This window comes from Pleuronectes platessa, chromosome 16 (genome assembly GCF_947347685.1).
Source record: "Pleuronectes platessa chromosome 16, fPlePla1.1, whole genome shotgun sequence".
Lineage (NCBI taxonomy): Eukaryota > Metazoa > Chordata > Actinopteri > Pleuronectiformes > Pleuronectidae > Pleuronectes > Pleuronectes platessa.
In genome coordinates this window covers 13,553,462-13,574,888 of record NC_070641.1, presented here as the reverse complement: position 1 = coordinate 13,574,888, position 21,427 = coordinate 13,553,462, and the positions used below count along the sequence as shown (strand labels likewise).

The window sequence follows — 21,427 nt, the reverse complement described above, 5'->3', positions numbered from 1 at the left end:
TTCATGCTTCCCCCACACGTGTTTACTTTCATAACTAATAGTACCCCGCTAATCTCTATGTGTAAATGTAAGAGAGACGTAAACACTAACGGCTTCAGGGACAGTTTTTAACCTTCTCTCGCAACAAAAAGCCCTGCAAAGACTTTTGCAGGTTTGTTATCGATTGTATTCTTAAAGCCGTTACTTTATTTTTGGGAAATGTGCTATTTGGTTTCATCAAAACGGTATTTACTTTTGTATTTGTATACTTCCTCCTGTTGACTAATCTTCAATTGCTAATAAAGTAAGTTTACTTTTATAATATCTGTACAGAAGATATTATGGCTACTTCATAACCCCCTAAAGTACACACTCAGTAGGTGTATGTTAAACAGGGTTGAGTAATGTCAAAAAAATAAAAACAGCAAACCTCACTTCTAATGTAGTCAAATCAGTTTACTATTGATATATCCTGACAGAAACAAAGAAATAAAGCTAGGTCATATGTCCCAAATGTTGTCGGTGTCCATTCCTAGATCAAATTTGTCCTGAAAAGCTGGGTCCTTTAATATAAGTCAACCTGTCACCTCTCTCACCCTCCTGGCTGAGTGGGGGCCTCTGTCCAGATGTTTTGGATCTAGATCGTCATCCTCCAGATGTGTCTGTAACTCCCTCCGGTGCTTGTTTCCGTCTACTAGACTTGTGAATGTTTTGTATGTTTGTGTGGTCTGTCCTCTTTCCAGGTTTTCATGGGTGAGAGGAGGTTCTGTGGCTCAGGTCCCGTCTCTTGGTGACACCTGGAAGTCGCTCCATCTCCTCGCAGATCTTCTAGTATTACAATCAATTACAATTACAACCAACAATTAGGGCAGGACAATAAAACAATATCCATAGTTATCACAATATGACTCATCAATTGCAATATAACCATTTTCCAATATATACATAGATATATTTCTATCAATAAATGATCGATCAGATTTTTCAAAACGTTTTGTTTATTTATCAAGTGTTTGTCAATCTCTGACCATAAAAGCACAACCTCCACTCAGGAAAAATAATCCGTCTTTTTACTGTGATAATGACCCCTAACGAATGATAGGAATTATTTCTATCTTGATATATTTTTGGCCCTAATTAAAAATATATTTGTTGCTACCCTGCTTCACAGGACATCTATAGTATTTATCTATAGCAGTGGTTGACTGCCCCCTCTAGTGGACAATCTGCTCAAGCTTCGATCCAAAAGTAAGCCTCAGATCGTAAAATATCCAAACTGCAGTTTATTAACAGGTAAACATCGTAGGAACAAAATCTCACGTGTCTGACCATTTTTTACGTCTGCTACAAATATTTATTTTCGACCGCTCTGGCGCTTGCGTCGCGGCTCTCAAGTGATTGGACGGGGGTTAGCAACCCGGAAGTAGTGTGTGCGTGTGTGAAGGTCTTCGGCAATGGTCGGTGTTTAGATAACACTTCCTCGTTGTGCGTCTGAAGCTGGTGCTGACAATGGGCGTTAAAATAGAGATATTCAGAGTAAGTAGCAAATATTGTAAAAGCTAAGTCTGTGGGCTTTGATGTCGTGATTGTTTTTATCAGCTTTGCTTCGGTGTTTTGATCCAGCTGGTCAGAATAATGAGGCGAACTGTGGCCATGGTGTTATTGTGCTCTAATGTAGCTCACTGCTTGTTTTTGTTTTGAACAGATGATGTTGTATCTGTCCTTTCCTGTGACCATTTTCTGGATCTCGAATCAAGCAGACTACTTTGAGGAATATGTCGTAAAGAGAAAGGTCAGTGATGCTGTTTTGTTAGTTTCTCATCTTGCACACATCAGTCACCACTCCTGGTTCGTGAAGTAACAGATTTCTCTTTGTCTTTATCTTGTGTGGTTTTCAGAGGGAGCTCTTCCCCCCTAACGAGGCACTGCATGTAAGTATAATACACAGAGATCATGTATTTATTGAGTCCACACAGCCTGTTAAAGTTACAGTAAACCCAAGAACTACCTTTTTTTAGTCTGACTTCCATATTACATGTCAGGTATATCCATTTAAATTAAGTTTAAATAATTTTTCAGATCATATACCCTTTAATAAACTTTATTTTAGTTGGTTTAAATTAAAAAGGTCAATGCACTCTTATTTTATTGTATAAAATTGTATACAAATATGGTATTTGTAGTTATTTTTACTATATTCAATTTTCTTTTTTTCTTTAGTTATTTAGATTGTTATTTGAATGACAGTTTGAGGTTTTACCTTTGTTGTGTGCGTGTGTTTCTCTGCTTCAAGCCTAGGGTCAAAGACACAATAGTGTATATTTTTAACGATTCATCCCTGACACCATATACCATTGTTGTATTAAGAATAATTTGACTCTCTCCATGTTACTTTGATTTCACAAATATCCATTACGTTCGGTGTTTGCATTGGAGTCTGTTTAAAGTGGATTTACTGATGCATTAATGTAATCATCATTGTGCTATATTTGTTTTTCAGAGGAAAGAGTTGGAAGACTTCAAAGAGCGAATGCGTGTTCGAAAGGAGAAGAACCTCAATAAACATATTTCTGAGGAATCTCAGAACTGAGGATTATGTGCTGAAGAAATACACGAGCTCTCAGCACTCGTGCAGGATTATTCGGGACTGTTTTTTGGAGCAAAAGAAACTGATTGGACTGGAGTAAGACCACATATCATTGGAGGTCCGAGAAGATTGCAGGATAATTTCCAGGGAGTAATTACACCTATAAAGCCCAATATTTCATGCTCTAGTGACTGAACTATTTGTGTTTAGCTGCTGATTTTGTTATATAATAAATAATTATTTGAATTATATACCTAGTTGGATTTTATATAATTACAATGATTTGTTTTTGTGAGGTACAGTGCCTATAAAATGTATTTAGGGGCCGAGCACTGACAGGCACTGACACACCATGAGGCCCTATTTAAATTGTAAGGATTTATTATTCATGCAAATGAATTGGCTTTTTGAGGGCTTTAGTATATTCAAATTCTTACCAAAATTTGCAGAAAAATAGAAAGTGGTGAACATGTATGTATTCTGGAGGAATTTTCAATGGCTGAGGCAAAATGGCTCAACAGTGCCCCCCGAAACGTGTTTTACATTGACCGATCTTCACAAAAAACGATATACAGGTATATCATGACCAGACAAACAAAAAAGTCTTTTGGTACAATTGGAAAAGTGCAACAGGAAGCCTGCTATTTTGCCTTTAGTGGTCATTTTGGCCATATTCCACATTTTTACTTTGAGGTACTTGTACCAGGGCTTACATCAGATCAACTTCAAATTGAGATGAGTGTCATCACAACAAGATGGAGATACAAACTAACTCAAGGATCATCATAAAAAAATACCGATGTATATTTGACAGTACAATTGTATATTGATCTACATTAATGTTGGTCTTCATTCAAGTTCTGTACATGTTATTGTATTGTACTGCTTTTCTTTTAAGTTATTTATTATAAGATGTTTGATTATAATGAGGTATCTGCCCCCCTCTGAAATCCATATCGCTTAGGCTTGAGTACTTACAAGATTAAACAGTATGGAATGTACTCTAGTAAAGTATGTAATGCACTATGGTAAGTATTACAGCCATCAGTGCAAATTAATATACATTCATCACCCTACGCGTTAGTGTAATGATGCTGTATCATTTTATGAAGCTACAATGCTTTCAATTCCCTGGCTACAAACATCACAAAAATTGTGGGTAGAAAAACAAATGCAACAGTTGTGAGGCAGTTTATTTTAAGAGGTAAGACTTGTTCTCCCATGCTTGAGAATCCCCGTTGATAAATCGTTTTGAATTGGACATGAGCTTCAATCAGACCAGAAAATATATTTCAGATCTCCAGAGTATGAAGATACAGTATCTGAGAGGACGGTCTGATATTAAGTCTAGGATGTGTCCTGACAAATCATGCGTAACAATATGCCAAACTTCTCAGCCATCCTGATTAACAGATGACATGGCTTTCCCAAGGCTCATTGAAAGATACCCTCGAATAATTTGGCAATTAAAAGTGGGCAGTCAGTTGTTTCACAATCTTTGGCTGGAGACACTGCCAATACAGAGAGCATTTATTTATTTCTTGACAGCTGTTTTTTTTTTCTGCAGCTGCCTATCATTTTAAAAGTCACATTCAATATATGGTATGATAATATTTTCATGATGGGCTAATAAATACTAATCCTCCTGTGATATGCTGCTCAAAGCCAAATGATGATGTTGTATTTACTTGCGGGTGGATTTTTTGAATGGGCCATACTGGGCACAGGCCCATGAGTCCAAGGGGCCAGAGCTTCTGCATGAAACACCATACAGATGTTCAAACTACACAAACAAGCAAAAACAGATGCAAAACAAGTACAAAGAAACACAAGACAAGTACAACTCAACACAAAGTGAAAACATGGAGATGCAAAACAACAACAAAGGGACTGCAGGGAGATGCAAATCAACAAGAGACAGAGAATGATTAAAAACAGACACAAAATGCAAAGTGAGCAATGACACCTTTATATACATTACATGTTATTTACAATTAGTACACTCAACATTCATGAGGGGCCATTTAGGGGTTCAGTATCTTGCCAAGGACGCTTCGGCATGCAGATGGGAGAGAGTGGGGTTTGAACTCTAACCACTAGGCCACACTAACCACTGTACCAATCTATCTATCTATAATATAAAAGCCCAGGACTATTGGCTGTTATTTAAGACTAAAATGATTTTGAATTAATATGGTGTCGTTATTGTTTTTACAGCCACATAGTGCAGGTGAGATGTGCTCTCTTCCGACGCTAGGGGGCAGTGTTTCTCTGTGAATACCTGTGTGCGCTGACAGGCTCTGACAAGGAAGTGAGGGCCTGCAGGCTGTTAAGATGGCAGCGGGCGGACTGAAGGCGGTAGTTGGGGAAAGTAAGTGACATATTGCTTCTAATGTTTATATTTTCAAGACCCTGTTAGAATAAACTCACACGAGAAAGAGTACCGTGACGTGACATCGTAGCAGTTTCGTAAACGGAAGCCAAACTAACCAGTGAAACCATTGGTTGGGGACCTGGGTCCACCAGACGTTTCTTCCTGTCGCGGTCCCAATTAAAAGGCGAACACTGCCGAAGTAAATAATGGAATTGGGGGGGTTAAACGTGTCGTTGTTTCGTTACACGTGTCGCTACCAACGCCTTCGGGGGGAGAGGGGAGTCGTGTCGTTGTGACATTCGGCGGACGAGGAGGAACCAGGGAAAGAGTCGCGGTGGGGATGTTGTGACAGTCCCAACTTTGATGCTATGCTAACGCTAGCGGGCTAACCGAGGAGGAAGTTGAGTTACTGCGCCTGTGATGGAGCAGGGACATTTATGACGTCATCTAAAACATCAGCATGACTGATACTTCGGAGTTAACTCAATTCTCACGTGTATTGTAAAATATCAAAACAATACTAGTTCAGTATTGGACCTAAAGATAGTTATACATTGTGTATACCAACTCTCCATAAAGGCAAAACAAGTATAGGTTTTTGGATATGTACAATTTTTAATTAGGCTGTTGTGTATTCAGAATGTCAATACCACCGTTTCATTGTGTTAAGGGTTGGGAGATGTCTGCTGTTAGTTCTTGTGTGTGATAGGAGTGTAGTGTGAACACACCCAGACTGAGAGTTGTTGAAATCTTTAGGCATGTTCTGGTAATACAAGTAACCCTGACCAACAGCATCTTACTGTTCTCGCAGCTCTATAATCTAATTAAATCTGTGAGTTTGTGAATACACACCTTTGTAACTTATAACTCTTCACTCTTCATTGATTAGAGAACATGTGTATTTGTTGCGTTGGAGGGAGAGAATCTGGAAAAGGTGTTGGAATTGTGACATTCAGCCCGGTGTTGTCGAGCTTTATGCAATGCTGCTGTCCAAGCAACTTGAGTCAAAGCATGGGCGTGTGTGCTCTCCTTTGTCAGTGTGATGGTAATGTCTGATGAAATCTGTCAGCAGTAGGCATAAATCCTAAGCATTGCTACAATTAGGTAAATTAAGGTCTAGTTCAGTCTCAGTTTACAATCAATACACATATCAGGGTAATTCTTAAGTAATCCTTTTTTCCTGTTGTCTGGATTGAGACAGGATAGATTATTATTCTCAACAGTTCTATGAATGCATGTTAGTACTAGTTCTGGCTTCCTATTTTAATCATCTTGACCCAGAAACAAATGTATAGTGTTCATCTTCCAGCACTAAACATTGTCTTTGTTAATGATGTCAATGATAATTAAGAGAAGGTGAGGGGCATCAATGTTTTTTCTTCATTATAAACTTCTGAGTTAAACGTATTCCTTTAACCAGATAAATAACATGTCAATTAGCGAGAAACAAATGTGCGAACAAAGCAACTAGTCATATGTATTAGGAAGTGACTGCTGTGTTTATAGGTCAAACAAGGAAGTTGAGGGAAGACGTGTCACATCAGAGTAGTTCTTCATTTCAATGTTTATTTGTATGCACTCCTATCTTCTGTTCACTATAAGACACTGACTTTCAAGTTTTAGGGGATTCAGGGTGTAGTTCAGAGTTTCCCTGAGGACAATATTTAGCTGAGGGGAAAAGATTTTGACCTGATCAGTAGTCTCACTAAATATAATGGGTTTTGCATGTGTGAAATATTGCCTCTGCTATTCCCCCCTAAAAGATTGATTTCAAGATGTTTTGGGGTAAGGTGATCCACCTGTACTCACTGCAGTTTTTCAGTTTGTCTCATCTGTTGGTTAGGGGAACAGCCATGCATAAAGAAAGTTCCAGATTCCTGATTTAGAGAGTTTTACACACAGACCCTAAATAAGACATCAAGGAAATCATTAAATTAAATCAACAGTAGTTGTTTCTTACTTTTTGTGTGTCATTTGCAATATTTCCTTATCTTACTGTTATCACATGAACCTTTTTCTCTCCTACAGAAATCCTTAATGGAGTCATTAAGAGTGTGCGGAAGGATGGAGAATGGAAGGTAAAAGTTGCCCAATGATAAAAAAAAAAAACGATAAACAAAAACAGATTCTAGAAGTTATAATCCTTGCGTACATTGTGTTTCTTCAGGTTCTCATTGTGGACCACATGAGCATGCGTATTCTGTCATCTTGCTGCAAGATGTCTGATATTTTGGCTGAAGGGGTGACCAGTAAGTAATATATTTGTTGCATCCTATGGATCACTATGGAACTCTGTATACAAAAGAGAGGATACTTTTACTTGCAGATTATTGAATGTGAAATATGTTGTGTTGCTCACAGTATGCTCAGGATCTTCCCTACATTACATCTCGATAGAAGTAAACTTTCCTATGCCCACAGCATAAATTCTCACTGCTTGATTTGATGAAAATGAAAGAGATGCAGTCCATACCATTTAGAGCATTCACTGTATGTATTATTGATATAAGTCAGACTTTTTTAATTGAAGAACAATTCCTGTCTTTTCTGCTTTTCAGTTGTGGAAGACATCAACAAACGTAGGGAGCCCATCTCTAGTTTGGAGGCCATATATTTGATTTCACCAGTGGAGAAGGTTAGCCTTTGCCTAGAATTCCTTCTATAATGTTACGTTTTCATATTCCTTATTTTTTTAAACAAATTCTTTTTTTAATTACAGTCTGTTCGTGCTCTGATTAACGACTTCAAAGATGCGGCATTTACATACAAAGCAGTGCACATCTTCTTCACTGACAGTAAGATTCTCTCTCTCTCTCTCTCTCTCTCTCTCATATAGAAAATAATTATATATGGTTTTGTTTATCAGTAAATTAAATTGTTCTTTGCAGAACATTGAGTTTTTTTAAAATATATTCTCCCTCAGCTTGTCCAGATGGTCTCTTTGCTGAGATTGGGAAATCCAGAGTTTCCAAGGTGGTCAAGACTTTGAAAGAGATCAATGTTGCTTTTCTGCCATATGAGTCTCAGGTGAGGAGTTATCTCTTTATGCTACACTTTTCTTATTCACTTTCATTGTAAGTGTGTTTCGGTTTCAAATGTTTAGTTGAGAAAAATATTCTCTTAACTCTAGCTACTAGTTGCTCTACTATGTTCAACAGCTCCTCACTATTTTTGTTGTGTGGAGTTAGGGGCTGGCCTTGCAGTTTATTTTTTTATAAGAACATTGTCATATACTTTAGCCCACTGCTTCTGGAAATGAAGTTGATGAGAGTGTTAAAGGTGAAACAGTAAAGCTGTGGTCTGTAAAATCACCTGAAAGATGCTGAGAACTGTACAGTGGGGTCATAGGTCTCTGTGGACTTTATGAGCATTATGTGAATGTACTGTAAAAATATTGCATGGTGTAGCTTGGTTGTTACAAACATAATATGGAAAAACTAAATCTCAATTCCCCTCATACTTGCAGGTGTTCTCCCTGGATGACCCTTCGTCCTTGTACCATTTCTATAGTACGAAGCCTAATGTGCAAAAAGACAAAATGATGGAAAATCTGGCCGAGCAGATTGCGACCCTGTGTGACACACTTAAGGAGTACCCTGCAATCCGATATCGCAAGTACGGAAACCCTGCATATACTGGAGGGGGTTTACCACTGATTTTATTTGCTGATTCTGTTGTTGTATGTCTTTCTGTCTTTTAGAGGACCAGAGGAGACTGTTAGACTGGCTGAGGAGGTTCACCAGCGCCTCATTGCTCACAAAGCTGACAACCCAAGCATGGGAGAGGTGATGAACTACAACATCTGTATCTGTTTTATTCTCTAATAGAATGCTTTCTGTAAAAATGGTGGACTGAATTCTTAAGGCGTTTTCACACTTTGTTGTCTGAACTAGTGCAAATCTCTGTAAGAGAAACATTGCCATGGAATGTAACATGGAGCTACCACTACTAGTACACAAGCTGCTACAGTTTGTGTGCTCCCTAGAAAACAAAGCAGACTAAAAAGATGTGAAAACACCAATACGCTACTTTTTTCTGTTTTCAGAATTTCTCAGAAAATGAAATTACACATTATTTGGGATTCTGCTCTTTACTTTCACAGGTTGTGGATATTTCTCGTTTCTGGCTTTAATTTCCGGTTGATTATTTTTTCACGCTTTGCTGGGTCTTTCTCCTTTCTTTCTTTTCTTCTTCCATGTCTTTCTTAGCAGACATGTCCTTGCTCCTGAGATGAGTCTTGACAGGCATGTATTACTGTTCTCTTTTTATGTCCCCACACATCTGAAGTGCATCAATCTGCAGCACTGTCTAAGCATTCTCTTTATTTTCACTGTACTTGAAACTGAACATTTCCTCAAGTGCTGCCTCATACTGCAATCAGACAGCGACGTTGAATTTGTATAGACAAAAGCTTATACAAATTTCACTGCATGACAAAAAACAGTAAGACGTGTTTCTCATCCATGATGCATCTGTGAGTCAAATCTGATCTTTTACTTATTCCTGATGATACTCCTTATTTCAAATGTATTTAGGGTGCAGATAAGGCACGATCACAGCTACTGATCGTGGATCGTGGGTTTGATCCCATCTCGCCTATTCTTCATGAGCTAACCTTCCAGGCAATGGTCTACGACCTGCTAGATATCAAACAAGATATCTATACGTGAGTGAAAATCTTATTACATATCAGATGCTGTTCTTTTTTCTACTCCTTTTCTCTGCATACTCATATGTGTGGAATGCATTTTTTTATTCTTGAAGTTATCAGACAACCGGCATTGGGAATGAAAAAGAGAGGGAAGTGTTGTTGGATGAAGATGATGAGCTCTGGGTGCAGCTCAGACATATGCACATCGCAGATGTCACAAAGTAAGTCTGTCGAAAATACATCTGCCTGGTTATATTTTTAATAATCAAATATTAAAAATACACATTTCCCCATGTGTGATTTCTCCAAGAACGAAATTGTATCATGTGGTTTAAATTACTAATAAAAGCAGAAAAAGAGATTGTATATTAAACGTAGACATTGTTCCATTGTAATGTATTGTAGCCATTTGTCAGATTGCTTCAGAAAGTTGATTTAAAAAGAATGTTGCATGTATATCCAAATATTTGGCATCCTAATTTAGAAATGTTTACATTTATGTCATTACCGTAGCTTTTATTTACATTTAACTAGTATTTATATTGAGTTAAATCAATGTTTGTGCAATTACTTTAAAGGCATATAATTTGTGTGTTAATGTACCGGTTGGGTACATTTTGATTGTACAATGTACCTATAAAAACAACCTCATTGAATTATTATTATTGATTAAATGACTTATCATTTTCCAAACCCACTGTTGCAGGAAAGTATCAGAGCTTCTGCGCACCTTCTGTGAGAGCAAGCGAATGTGCACCGATAACGTGAGTGCTCATGTGCAGTACTTATTTTGGTTCAGTTATTCTCTATGTTCATAATATAACATGAAAACTGTGTTGGTGTGATTGTGCAGTTCTGATTGAATGCTTTTGCATTTCAGGCCAACATGAAGGATCTGTCACAGATGTTGAAGAAAATGCCTCAGTATCAGAAAGAGCTTGGCATGGTGAGTGGCATGAAGCATGATCATTATTACATACTTTTTCTGTTATAGAGGAAGGAACCGTCTTAACTGTTCATGATTACAACTAACAAATCCTCCTGATGAGTTGAACAATTTAATAAAAATACAATATTTTTCATTCACAGTACTCTACTCACCTGCACCTAGCTGACGCTTGTATGAAGAAATTCAAGGCCTCTCTTGATAAGCTCTGCGAAGTGGAACAGGTCAGTCACTCTGAATACAGTCATGTTTTGACTGTGTCATCAGCATTTAGACTCTGGTCACGCTGGAAGCAATCAGTTTTGTCATTGTAGCAACAAACAACTCTGATAGTTAAAATAACATGTGTGTACTGCTTCTAATTGCACAGATGTCCTGTACATCTGTAATAGTAGGGATAAATAGAACGTGGAAAATGTTGTCTTGATCCCTGAAGAGAAAGGTGCACATACATGAGCACTAGGCCATTGGCCATTATTTTCTCTGAATTTCTCAGCTCATACATCATTGACCAAACAGCTTGTCAGTCTGTAGTGTGTAGTTTTTATATCGCAAGGGATCAACCTGAATGCCCCACTGTGTTAATCACTGACAGTAAGTATCTTGGAGAGCGTATCTGACATGGAAATACTCATCCCACTCCCTCTGCTTACTAAGTGACCTTGATGTGATGTCTTTATTTATAGATCCTCTGGAGTATGATCAAATGGCACTGGCACAGTCTGTTTTTGTTTTTTTTATTAAATCTTTTACGGAGAATCATAATCATAATATTGCCTAAGAAGCTTGGGACCGGACATCAACAGCCATAAATCCACAGACATGAAGAAGAAGCTGTTTCAGTCATTACCGAGTGTATGTTCTACAGGGTGATGTTAAAATCCTTCCATCAACAAGAGCCTTTGGATAAAGCCATGGTTCAATATGGTGCCAGTTCCTAGTGTGTCATATGTATGTGCCAGACATGCCTCATCTCCTTGAGGGGTTGACTGTATTATGCTGTATTTAGTCTGGAATCAAATGAGTCACAAGCACAGAGGAAGCTGTGCATGGTTGTGGCATTATGAAATGCAAGTGTTAATGGGGCTCTTTTTTTAATGAATCACCTGACCGTACTAATGGATTGTCAGCATGTCTGAAAGCTGCCTCTTTAATCTAGTGGACATTTTTTGGCTCTAATACGGACAGTGTGATCCAAACAACAACAGATCACTCTCAGCTGTCATGCGTTAACGTGTTCTACATTGTTTGGGCAACCCAATACAAATGTATGTGCAGTATTATAAACAAAGGGATGTGTGTTTTTTTATTTGTGCTTCTCTAGTCACTGTTCAGATTCAGTCGCACATAAAAGGCTCCGATGCTGATTGGCCCTAACAAGGCTTAGTCTAAATTTGTTTTAAAGCTTAGCAAGACTTTTTAAGGAGGTCACACAGTGCCCAGGATTGCATAAAAGGGAAATCCCCCAAAGCTAGATGTAAGTATAAAAGCCCAGGTTAAGGGGCAAATATTTTCCATTATTTTGGACATAGTTAAAGGATTACATAATGCAGGAAGTTTACAGTGCAATTTAGTGTTAAGTTTATTTAGGGACAAATTTGTAAATATTCATTATTGGATTATTGGAAAGATCAGTTTTCAGTGCTTGGACTGCCAGTATTAACCTTTTTGAGTAGTTTAGTGAAAAAGATCTAGTGATATTCTGTACTTTACGGTTCATGGAAGTAGAAGTGAAGTCGAGAGGCCAATAGTCCCGTGAGTTGACTGTCAGCTGACAGAGTTTTAAATGTTATGTGAGATTCCAGCAGCGGTTAATAGTTAACCATGGTTGTCTTCCACAGGACCTGGCAATTGGAGCAAATGCAGAAGGGGAGCCACTGAAAGATGCCATGAAATGCATTGTTCCTGTGCTTCTCAACCAAGAAATTGAAGCTTACGACAAAATCCGCATCATCCTGCTGTACATATTTCACAAGAAAAAAGGTGTGGCCCTTGACACACCTCTTTCTGTTTCAACTAATGTAGAATTTAAAAACCTGCATTTTTTTTGTGGACTGTAAGAAATGTGTGTGTTTGCGGCTGCTTCATTAGACTGAGTTGCTCAAACCTATTAAGAGTCTGGTTATCCATGCAGGCATCGGGGAGGAGAACCTGGTAAAGCTCATCCAGCATGCTAACATACAGGCCGACAGCAACATCATCACCAACCTGCAGAACCTGGGCTGTAACATCATAGCTGGGGTAAGTTTCTCGATTGCAATTTGGCTCCAGTGTCAATGTTGTTTACTCTCCATGTTTACATGAGATATGTTGCTTGTCAGGGTCGCAATGCTGGGAACACGCTGCCAGAGCGGAAGGAGCGCAAAGAGAGCACATACCAGCTCTCTAGATGGACACCCATCCTGAAAGATGTCATGGAGGTATAACAGCTAAAATAGGGTGTTGGTGGCCCACCTGCCCCTGTTTTGCTCTCAGCTTTTGAGAACATCTGTGTTTCTGTATTACAGAGTGCCATAGAAGACAAACTGGACAGAAAGCAATGGCCATTCATCTCTGATCCTGCTCCCATCAATACAACTCAGACTGCAGTCAGGTGGGTGAAATAATATGTGAGCTGTAGATGGTTAAGTTTATGAGAGTTCAAGATATATATATATATATATATATATATATATAAAAAATGGTTGAGATATTTAAAAGGGAGAATATGAGATCTGAGAAAAAATCTCTCAGATCTCGGTTTGAAAAATTGTCAATTTAGCTTAATTTTTTTTGTACCAGCAAAAATATACACAGGGGACACAGACAGATTAATGTCAAAGAAAGCTTTTATCTCTGTAACTTAGTTTGAGATCCATCTCATATTTGACAAAGCAGGCTGGAGATGAAAAGGTGAAATTCAGCCAGTTTTTCTCTAAATAGTCTTTAATCCCTCAGGGAATACCCACCATGATGATGGTGCTCATACCAGCCACACTGATGGACCTGGATTCAGTCATAATCTGTATAATGCAGAATGTCTCCTTCCTTTCAGCAAAGTGCAGAATTAAAGCTGAGTGGTCATTAGTATTAACACTAGAATATAGTCTGGCTACAGCACATAGGACTGGACATACATTCGAAACCGGACATGGCAATGTCCGGCTTTAAACTATGTATAGCAACAAGACAATATACTTAAATAAAGCTCATCTCCAGACTGGAATTTTTTTTATTTATTGCATTACATAGTAGTTGCTGTTATTGAATCTCTGTTGAGTACTAAGACTGGCTGCTCACAAACAGGTCTTAGTTTTAGTAATAATGACTATTTGCTAAATTATAGTTTTATTTCTTTTACAGCAGTGCACGCTTTGGACACTGGCACAAAAATAAGTCTCCAACAGAATATCGCACCGGACCTCGACTTATTGTTTTTGTGATTGGTGGGGCGTCCCACTCCGAGATGCGTTCTGCTTATGAAGTCACTCGCGCCACTGAGGGGAAATGGGAAGTGTTGATCGGTAAGCAATCGCTGTTTGAAAGGCTGTGGTTCTCGTATCTGCCTCTTCCAGAAATCCAACGTTCAGTACGATTTTCTTGTCATTCTTTTTTTTCCAAATGTATTCATCCCTCTCTTCTTAACAGGGTCCTCTCACATACTGACTCCAACCAGCTTCCTCAATGACCTCAAGAGTCTGGACCAAGTTCCTAATCCCGATTGTTAGAGAGTGACGACACTGAACAGGGAGGAGCACACTGGAACAAGGGTTTAGTCTCTTATTTCAGATTATCGGGTCATCTGACGAGAAATATGAAGATACATTTTAGTTGTAGCCATGGAGGGAAACATTTGTGAATCATAATTTTCTTTTAGAACGTTATTTTTATCATTTATTTTGTCGTGTGGGATCTGTACACTGCTGTGATTGACACTGTATTCAAATATTTAACAGAATTGCTAATATTTAGATAATTGTACTATTCTCATTCAAAATCTTACTTTTGTTACTGTGTTATATTTGATTTCCCTAATTTTGTACTCAAAATCTGCATAATTTCAACAAAACTGGATCGTCTCACACCCAAAATCTTATTCAAGTTTATGTACATAGGTCAATGGATGTTTGCGTTGTTCATTTAGTGAAATTTATTGTGTGAAATCTCTCCCCCTTCCTCTTGGAAATTGAATCTCAGACAAAATGTCTCAACTGCTGTCGTATGATATCTTGCACATGCATAATATGTTTATATATTCCTGGGAGCAAGTGTGGTGGGTGTTTGTTTATTTGTTGTTAAAAATGAGCTATTAAAGAAATATAAGATTGACTTAAATTGATGTATTGTGTGAAGTGCTTCAGAGGACTTTGAATGGGCATAATAAGTTGATGAAAATAATGTAACTACCATAGTAATATCTAATTTCTAGTTGCCCCTGGATAGAATATAATAAAAAAAAATTATTCACAACTATATTCAATTTATCTAACCAGTCTATTAATCTGATTATTTTATATAAATATATTCAATTTTAGTCTCAGTAAAATGTAAAAAAAATTCTCAATATCGATTTACATTTTATTTGTAATAAATATAAAATAATATGTATTTATAACATAATTACTACCATGCTATAATTTCCACCTTTTTCTTCAATACATTTGTGTTTTTTGTTTCGGCTGAAATGAACCCACGGTGCAAATATCCATCTCTATATTTTCCTGCCTACACCTTTCAATGAGAGCGAGGCAGACTCACAGACACAAAGTTTAAGTAAAGTGTTAGGCCATAACGCAGAGCATGTACACCAACCTATCAGAGTAAAAGATGATCCCCTCCATGCTGAGGATTATGTTTTCATCTGGGATTACAGATGGTAATATTAACAACAGCACACCGGCTGGTCTTAATGGCAATGGGTTAATACGCAGACCTTAAGTCTGTTTAAAAGCCTTGCACCGAGCCACATCCAGAACACATCTGGAGCAGCATCGATTGGGATCACAGATGCCGAGGCATACATAGACAGTAGATCTGTTCAGGACATAGTGAATGAATCTTCACCGATCACAGGAAATACTCTTGTGTAACTTTCTGTAAAGTTTCTCAGATCAAATAGTTTTCATTCAGGAACCTTTTTCCATTTCTTTGTATACTTTTTCATTATGGCAGATGCTGAAATGGACTCGAATGCAGAAGCTACCAACAACGTGCTGGTAGGTCCTTTGGAATGTAACACTCACTTTTAACTTGAATGTTGTGTTCTTGTAAAATATTAAGAATTTTTTTTTTTTTAAATAGATGATTGTATCCAAATTCTAGTCTGTGGTTAAAAATAGAAAGTGTATTATGTTGTTTTTATGCTTTTTGTGCAATGTTTTGACGGTGTAATATATTGTTGAATTTTGATGATACATTCATGTTTTATATTGAGTTTTTCTGTGATTATATATATCAGGTAATAAGCCACAATTGTTTTGGTCAAAAGACTCAATTGTCAAGGATAAAAACATTGTCTCTAAATTGTGATGTTGTACTTACATTATTTATTTCTCTGCTAAATCTTTTATCCCATGTTCCACAGAAATCTCCAGAGCAGGATCAGATCCTGAACATCATGAGTCTCTCGGGGCGTGGACGAATGGATGAACAACGCTGCACCTTGAGTCCTGCTAAAACTGCACAAATCAAAACCACACCTGCTGGTAGAAAGAATGGATGCATTATGTACTAGCTACATTCTATGTGTCCTTTTGTACATTGATTGTGGACATTTTCCTCTCTGTACCCACAGGTTCAAACCATAAGGAGTTCTCCCATACCCTGGACAACAAGCAAGGACAATGCCTTGATAACCTCAAGTTTTCATTGGCGGGAATTAACGACCAGGTACCAGGCTATAGGTTATCAAAGTGCTGAGTGTATCGACCTGCACAGATGGTGGGATGAATAAATAACTATGTCCTCCAAAATATGACTTGTTTCCTCAGAAACCTTTGAGTGACCAGAACGACTCTGCCCCTCACATCTCTGTGACCGAGAGTACTCCAGATAGACACAGGAAACTTCAGTCACCTGTCCACCAATTAGATGTTCCCCCTCAGCGTGACCGCTCCAATACCATAAAGGTGCGTTCTATCCTATATTCGCACAGCTTTAATAACTACAGACATCTCTTGCTGGATTGCTTATATAATTAAATATCGCATCTCCATTTGGTCAAATTGCTGTCACACTGTTTTTGTCCAATAGACAGAATCACATGATGACCAGGCTAAGTTCATGAATATGATCAGCCATGGACAGCGAGGGCGCATGGACGACCAGTGCTGTTCCTTGAACCCCAGCAAGAGTGCTCCCTGCACACCCCAAAACACAGACAGAAAGCTTGCAAGTTCAGGAAACACAGGTGAAGGATCGCTTCCTCCATGTTCCGACAAGTTGCATTTTCATTTCTTAAAGTGAATCATCTACATGTTACTAAGTCACTTGTTTTTGTGTTCCCTCTTCCCCAGGTCCAGATCCTGAAATGTTCTTCAATCTCTTGGCCAACACCCAAAGCAACCGGCTCGATGACCAGCGAGTGTCTCTGCAGCCATTACCGGGATTACCGAAAGAAAAGACCACATCTCCCGCTGCAGGAGATTCAAGCTACTTGTGTTACATGGTCTCTAAAGTCCAGGTTTGTCCTTTTTTATTTTCAGAACAAAAAATCTGCAATCGGAGAAGGCACCAAAGTTCTGTATTGACGTCAGCACTGATTTTAAATGTTCAAATTAGTCACTATAATATTAACAAATATTAAACAAATAAAATATGATTCGTAGGATGCTACAAAGCAATATGTCCAAACAGCCATAACTTCACAAAGCAGTGCAGTTTCTCATTTGTGGTTTGGATGTGCATCACTTCAAGGTTCTCATGGAAACATATAACAATAAACATGTTATTATCTTAAGAACCGTTAACAAGGGAACGTTTGTTTAGACCATGATTAAAGGATCATTTAATAATGGTCTGTTGGATTTTTTCATGGTAAGAAAAGACCAGAAATGATGAAAAGATCATGATATATTTTCAGGGTTCCAGAATGGATGAGCAAAGATGCTCCCTGCCTCAAATCCTCAAGCCAGAGAAAAAGTCTTCTCCAAACAAGGATATGTTAACTTCTGGTTCAGGTCCTCCACGCTCAGCCTCTTTCAGCCCCGGCTCAGAAGTAGAACGACTTAAGAGTAAAGATAAATCATCTAAAAAACAGGTGAATTATATAATCTCACAACATCGACATTGGAAAACAACAAAGCAAAATGTTTGCCCTCTGAATGTTCATTTGTCTTTGCATGTATTTTTTCTTCCACACCCAGGACTTGACTGGCGCCGAACAGGATGCGTTGTTTAACCTAATGAGTAATTTCCAGCGCGAACATATGGATGAGCAGCGATGTGTCTTAAATGCTAGTCCTCAGACCCCACCCAAACACAAGCCCAGTCAGAGCACCGTGCCCACAGGTTAGAGTCCAAACATGTTTGCCTTCCTATCAATAGTAATAGTAAGGGTTTATATGTGTGCTCAAAATGTCTGTCTTTTCACCGTCCCAGGTCCAGATTCGGAAAAGTTTTTCAGCTTGCTGGCCAACTCTCAAGGCCGACGGCTTGATGATCAGCGAGTGTCTCTTCTTTCATTGCCAGGAATACAAAATGGGGGTAGCACATCAACATCGAGTGCTGCAGAGAGGGACACAAGCCACTTGTGTTACATGGTCTCCACACTTCAGGTTGGCCTCATACTTCATGTGATGTGAAAACCAATGCGAAAAATGTAATTATTCTTGTTAATTTAGTCTCACAATGTGTTGTGCAGCTACAGAATATGTTTAAGAATAAGCCCAACCACTTGGATCCGTCTTTACAACAGTGACTTGTATTTTACACTCACAGGGATCAAGGATGGATGAACAGCGATGCTCTGCACCTCAGATCTTCCACAACCCTGGGACCCAATCTACTCCGCACAAAGATCGTCCCAATTCAGAGACATCTGATAAAGCTGTGCAGAGGTCTGCCTCATTAAGCCGGGCCAAAACCGCCCAAGATCAGCAGGTGAGATGCTGCTTAATAGACAGCTCATAGCTTTGAACCCTTCGACTATTACTCTTTATTATTAAAAACGCATCACCTGGAACAACTCTGGAATTATCGAGTTTTGGAAACACTGTCAAGGACGTTTAGAAATGATGACTCAGACACCCACATGTGTTTCCAGATAGTTTCCGATCAGTCCCAACATGAATGAGCGCAACAAAAAATGTTGTTACAGTTGTAGCTAACCCTTTTCCTAAAAGTTCCACCTTGTCATAACATTAAAATGACATGGGATAGATAGTAAAGCTCATTTCATGCTGCTTATTTCGAGTCTTGTGAGCCTCATTTTTGCGCAATTTGTGACTTGTACCACTGCTGGTGTCTTTTCTTTGTCAACATTTTTTAGCAGGCTCATCCCGCTGAGCAGGACAAGTTTCTCAATATGATTAGTCATTCACAAGGCGGACGTATGGACGAGCAGCGTTGCTCTTTGCAACCAAGCAGAAGCACACCCGCCACACCCACACACAATGGAAGCGCTAATGGGCCAACAGGTCAGAAACGGCACACAGGGCACGCGGGTCAAGAATGTGTTTTATGCCAGTTACATGTCACGGAAACAACTCTCGACTCTTTGCAGCAGGTGCAGATGCTGATGCATTCTTCAAAATCATCACCTCCAGTCAAGGGCGACGGCTAGACGATCAACGCGTTGCCCTGTCTCGCCTGCCGGGGATAAGTGGGAATTCTGAACGTAAAGAAAGTACAAAGGTTGAAATCCCAGTAAGAGACACCACATTTAATTATTGGTGGTGTGGAAGTAAAGAATATTCCCAAATATTGCTAACTATGGCTCGTTGTCATTTTTATGTCACACTTCCAGAGAGTGAGTGGTATGCAGGTTGTGACGTGACACATTCCTTTGACAAACAGAACTCTATCTCATGGCAGAAACATCGTGCCATATTATTCTTCGGAGCATCTGTAGGGTTCAATTACATGGATCTCAACTCTAGAACTATGGACACACATCTGTAATCACTGTAGAGAATACAAGCATGCTAAGACAGTATTATTTCCCTTACACTGAGCCTTTAACCCACAATAACCTCAAAAGAAGTCAGAGCTGTTATAATGAAATACCTGACAGCTAAATAGCCTTTTGCTTTGAATTTCTCTTGTAAGGCCTGTCCTCCACTCATCACTGTGGCTGAAAGTACACCAACTACACCGAGGAAGGGCGGTTCCAGACCGACCACGCAACCCCAAATGGACAATGCAGCATCTGGCCTGCCCAGATCTGCGTCATTTACCCCTGAAACTGAATATCAGAAGAATCTCCACTCTCCAGCACAGGTAACGCGTTTACCTCAAATAAAAAACAGATGTAGGGGATGGAGTCAAGCTCCTTTTCTTTGTGAGTTTCAGCAATAAGGGGCACATCTGACCACCTGCTGCTGGAAGTGATTTTAAAGTCTGGTCTTTGTCTAAAGCTTTCATGAAAGGCTAAACATTGTGAAACCTTAGACGCTGTATTGAAGAATAACTTTTTTACAGGTTACAGTGAGGGTATCAATGAGTTTCACACCACAGCAGGTAAGCTGTACTGCACCAAGGTTATTGTCTTGAAAAAAGATGTGTGTCTTGATCACTGCTAATTGACCCTTATATCTATCAAAGGGACAAGAGAATGCTGTTCAACAATGTGCATTCCCAGAGGTGTTCCTCACTCTAGGAGCACCAGGAGATACCTTTGTGATTCCCCTCAGCCCAGGACTTGGCAGACCCCTGTCCTTCAACTTAAACCTTGTCCCAAAAGACGATGTTAAGTCCAGGCACGGCTCTCCAAGCCACGCAAGTCCAAGGAAAGCTCGCTCAAGACCGTCATCTCCTAACCCAAGTGCAACCAGCAAAGCACATGCTGTAACTTCAAGCCCACGTATCAGCCCAGATGACGACTGCTTCTCTCTGATTGAGAAGGTTCATATGGCCCAGCTGCAGAGAGCGATGGCTGAAGGAGGACAAAGTCAAAAAGGGGATCCTGGAAGGGGGAGGGACAAGACAGGGGAAGGAAAGGGAAAGGGGGAGGGGAAGAAAGATAGGAAGGATGGTGGCAATAAACAATAGTCAGGTTGGCAACACTGTCAATTTTCTTCAGAGGAACAGGATTTAGAAGAAATGTGTCAGTAGTAAGCAATGTTTATACAATTGTTTTTGACTCTCAAGATGAGCAGATGATCCTGTTTTATTTGGCTGGGCAAATATTTCATATATATGTTGGTACACATTGTGTGTACATGAGTGGTTTGGGTGAGAACTAATTGTATTGCTTTTTCAAATGTAAAAACATTGTATGCTGTTAAATGATGTTATACTGCTTTAGCTGCTTATCCAAAGAGAGAAGCTGTAGCTTGGCTGTAATTTAACCCACAACTCTGGCAAACTGTGTGAAGCTGACAATAACAATAAAAAACAGAAAAACCTAAATTAAACCTGATAAGCTGTTCGTGTTTGTGCTTTATAAGTTCCTGCACACAATTGGCAAAGAACAAAGACTGTATGGATTAAAAACAGCCTTCACTCAATTTGAAACATTTTCATTAATGTAGATCTATTTGTACATGTATTATTTATTATTACATGTTTTCAGTAAATATATGGTGCATCTTGACTTGTAATTCTGGACATCACATTCACGCACACTGTTATAATACACGGTCATGTCACTTTTCCCCCCATGACTTTTGGTTTAGGGTCCAACATGCATTAAGAATAAAACAACATAAACTTACACAATCATGTAAGTTTAAATATTTATTGAAGATTTCA

The 21,427-nt window shown here is 38.9% G+C and overlaps 3 protein-coding genes across 4 annotated transcripts; all 3 read left to right on the top strand.

The window, feature by feature from the left end:
* The first annotated feature begins 1,379 nt into the window (after positions 1-1,379).
* On the top strand, positions 1,380-2,817 carry LOC128458065 (protein PET100 homolog, mitochondrial). The gene is made up of 4 exons (XM_053442686.1): positions 1,380-1,515; positions 1,685-1,771; positions 1,878-1,910; positions 2,480-2,817. The coding sequence occupies exons 1-4, from the start codon at positions 1,489-1,491 to the stop codon at positions 2,567-2,569; spliced, it is 237 nt and encodes a 78-aa protein (XP_053298661.1). The 5' UTR covers positions 1,380-1,488; the 3' UTR covers positions 2,570-2,817.
* A 2,018-nt stretch (positions 2,818-4,835) lies between these two features.
* Positions 4,836-14,851, top strand: stxbp2 (syntaxin binding protein 2). 2 transcript variants are annotated; one of them, XM_053443501.1, is made up of 19 exons: positions 4,836-4,937; positions 6,969-7,018; positions 7,108-7,189; positions 7,499-7,575; positions 7,660-7,735; positions 7,864-7,967; positions 8,407-8,555; positions 8,641-8,725; positions 9,476-9,606; positions 9,705-9,812; positions 10,298-10,355; positions 10,472-10,537; positions 10,681-10,761; positions 12,379-12,520; positions 12,672-12,778; positions 12,859-12,957; positions 13,045-13,130; positions 13,883-14,040; positions 14,165-14,851. In XM_053443501.1, exons 1-19 carry the CDS (start codon positions 4,901-4,903, stop codon positions 14,242-14,244), a joined length of 1,776 nt encoding a protein of 591 aa, XP_053299476.1. In that variant the 5' UTR covers positions 4,836-4,900; the 3' UTR covers positions 14,245-14,851. The 2 variants fall into 2 exon arrangements, with proteins under 2 accessions (XP_053299476.1, XP_053299475.1); XM_053443500.1 differs by having other exon boundaries at positions 13,880-14,040.
* A 787-nt stretch (positions 14,852-15,638) lies between these two features.
* LOC128458456 (uncharacterized) lies at positions 15,639-21,098 on the top strand. The gene is made up of 15 exons (XM_053443293.1): positions 15,639-15,732; positions 16,101-16,221; positions 16,311-16,405; positions 16,507-16,644; positions 16,769-16,925; positions 17,032-17,198; positions 17,598-17,774; positions 17,881-18,025; positions 18,116-18,291; positions 18,455-18,616; positions 19,005-19,152; positions 19,239-19,381; positions 19,784-19,954; positions 20,156-20,194; positions 20,279-21,098. The coding sequence occupies exons 1-15, from the start codon at positions 15,682-15,684 to the stop codon at positions 20,723-20,725; spliced, it is 2,337 nt and encodes a 778-aa protein (XP_053299268.1). The 5' UTR covers positions 15,639-15,681; the 3' UTR covers positions 20,726-21,098.
* The last annotated feature ends 329 nt before the right edge of the window (positions 21,099-21,427 follow it).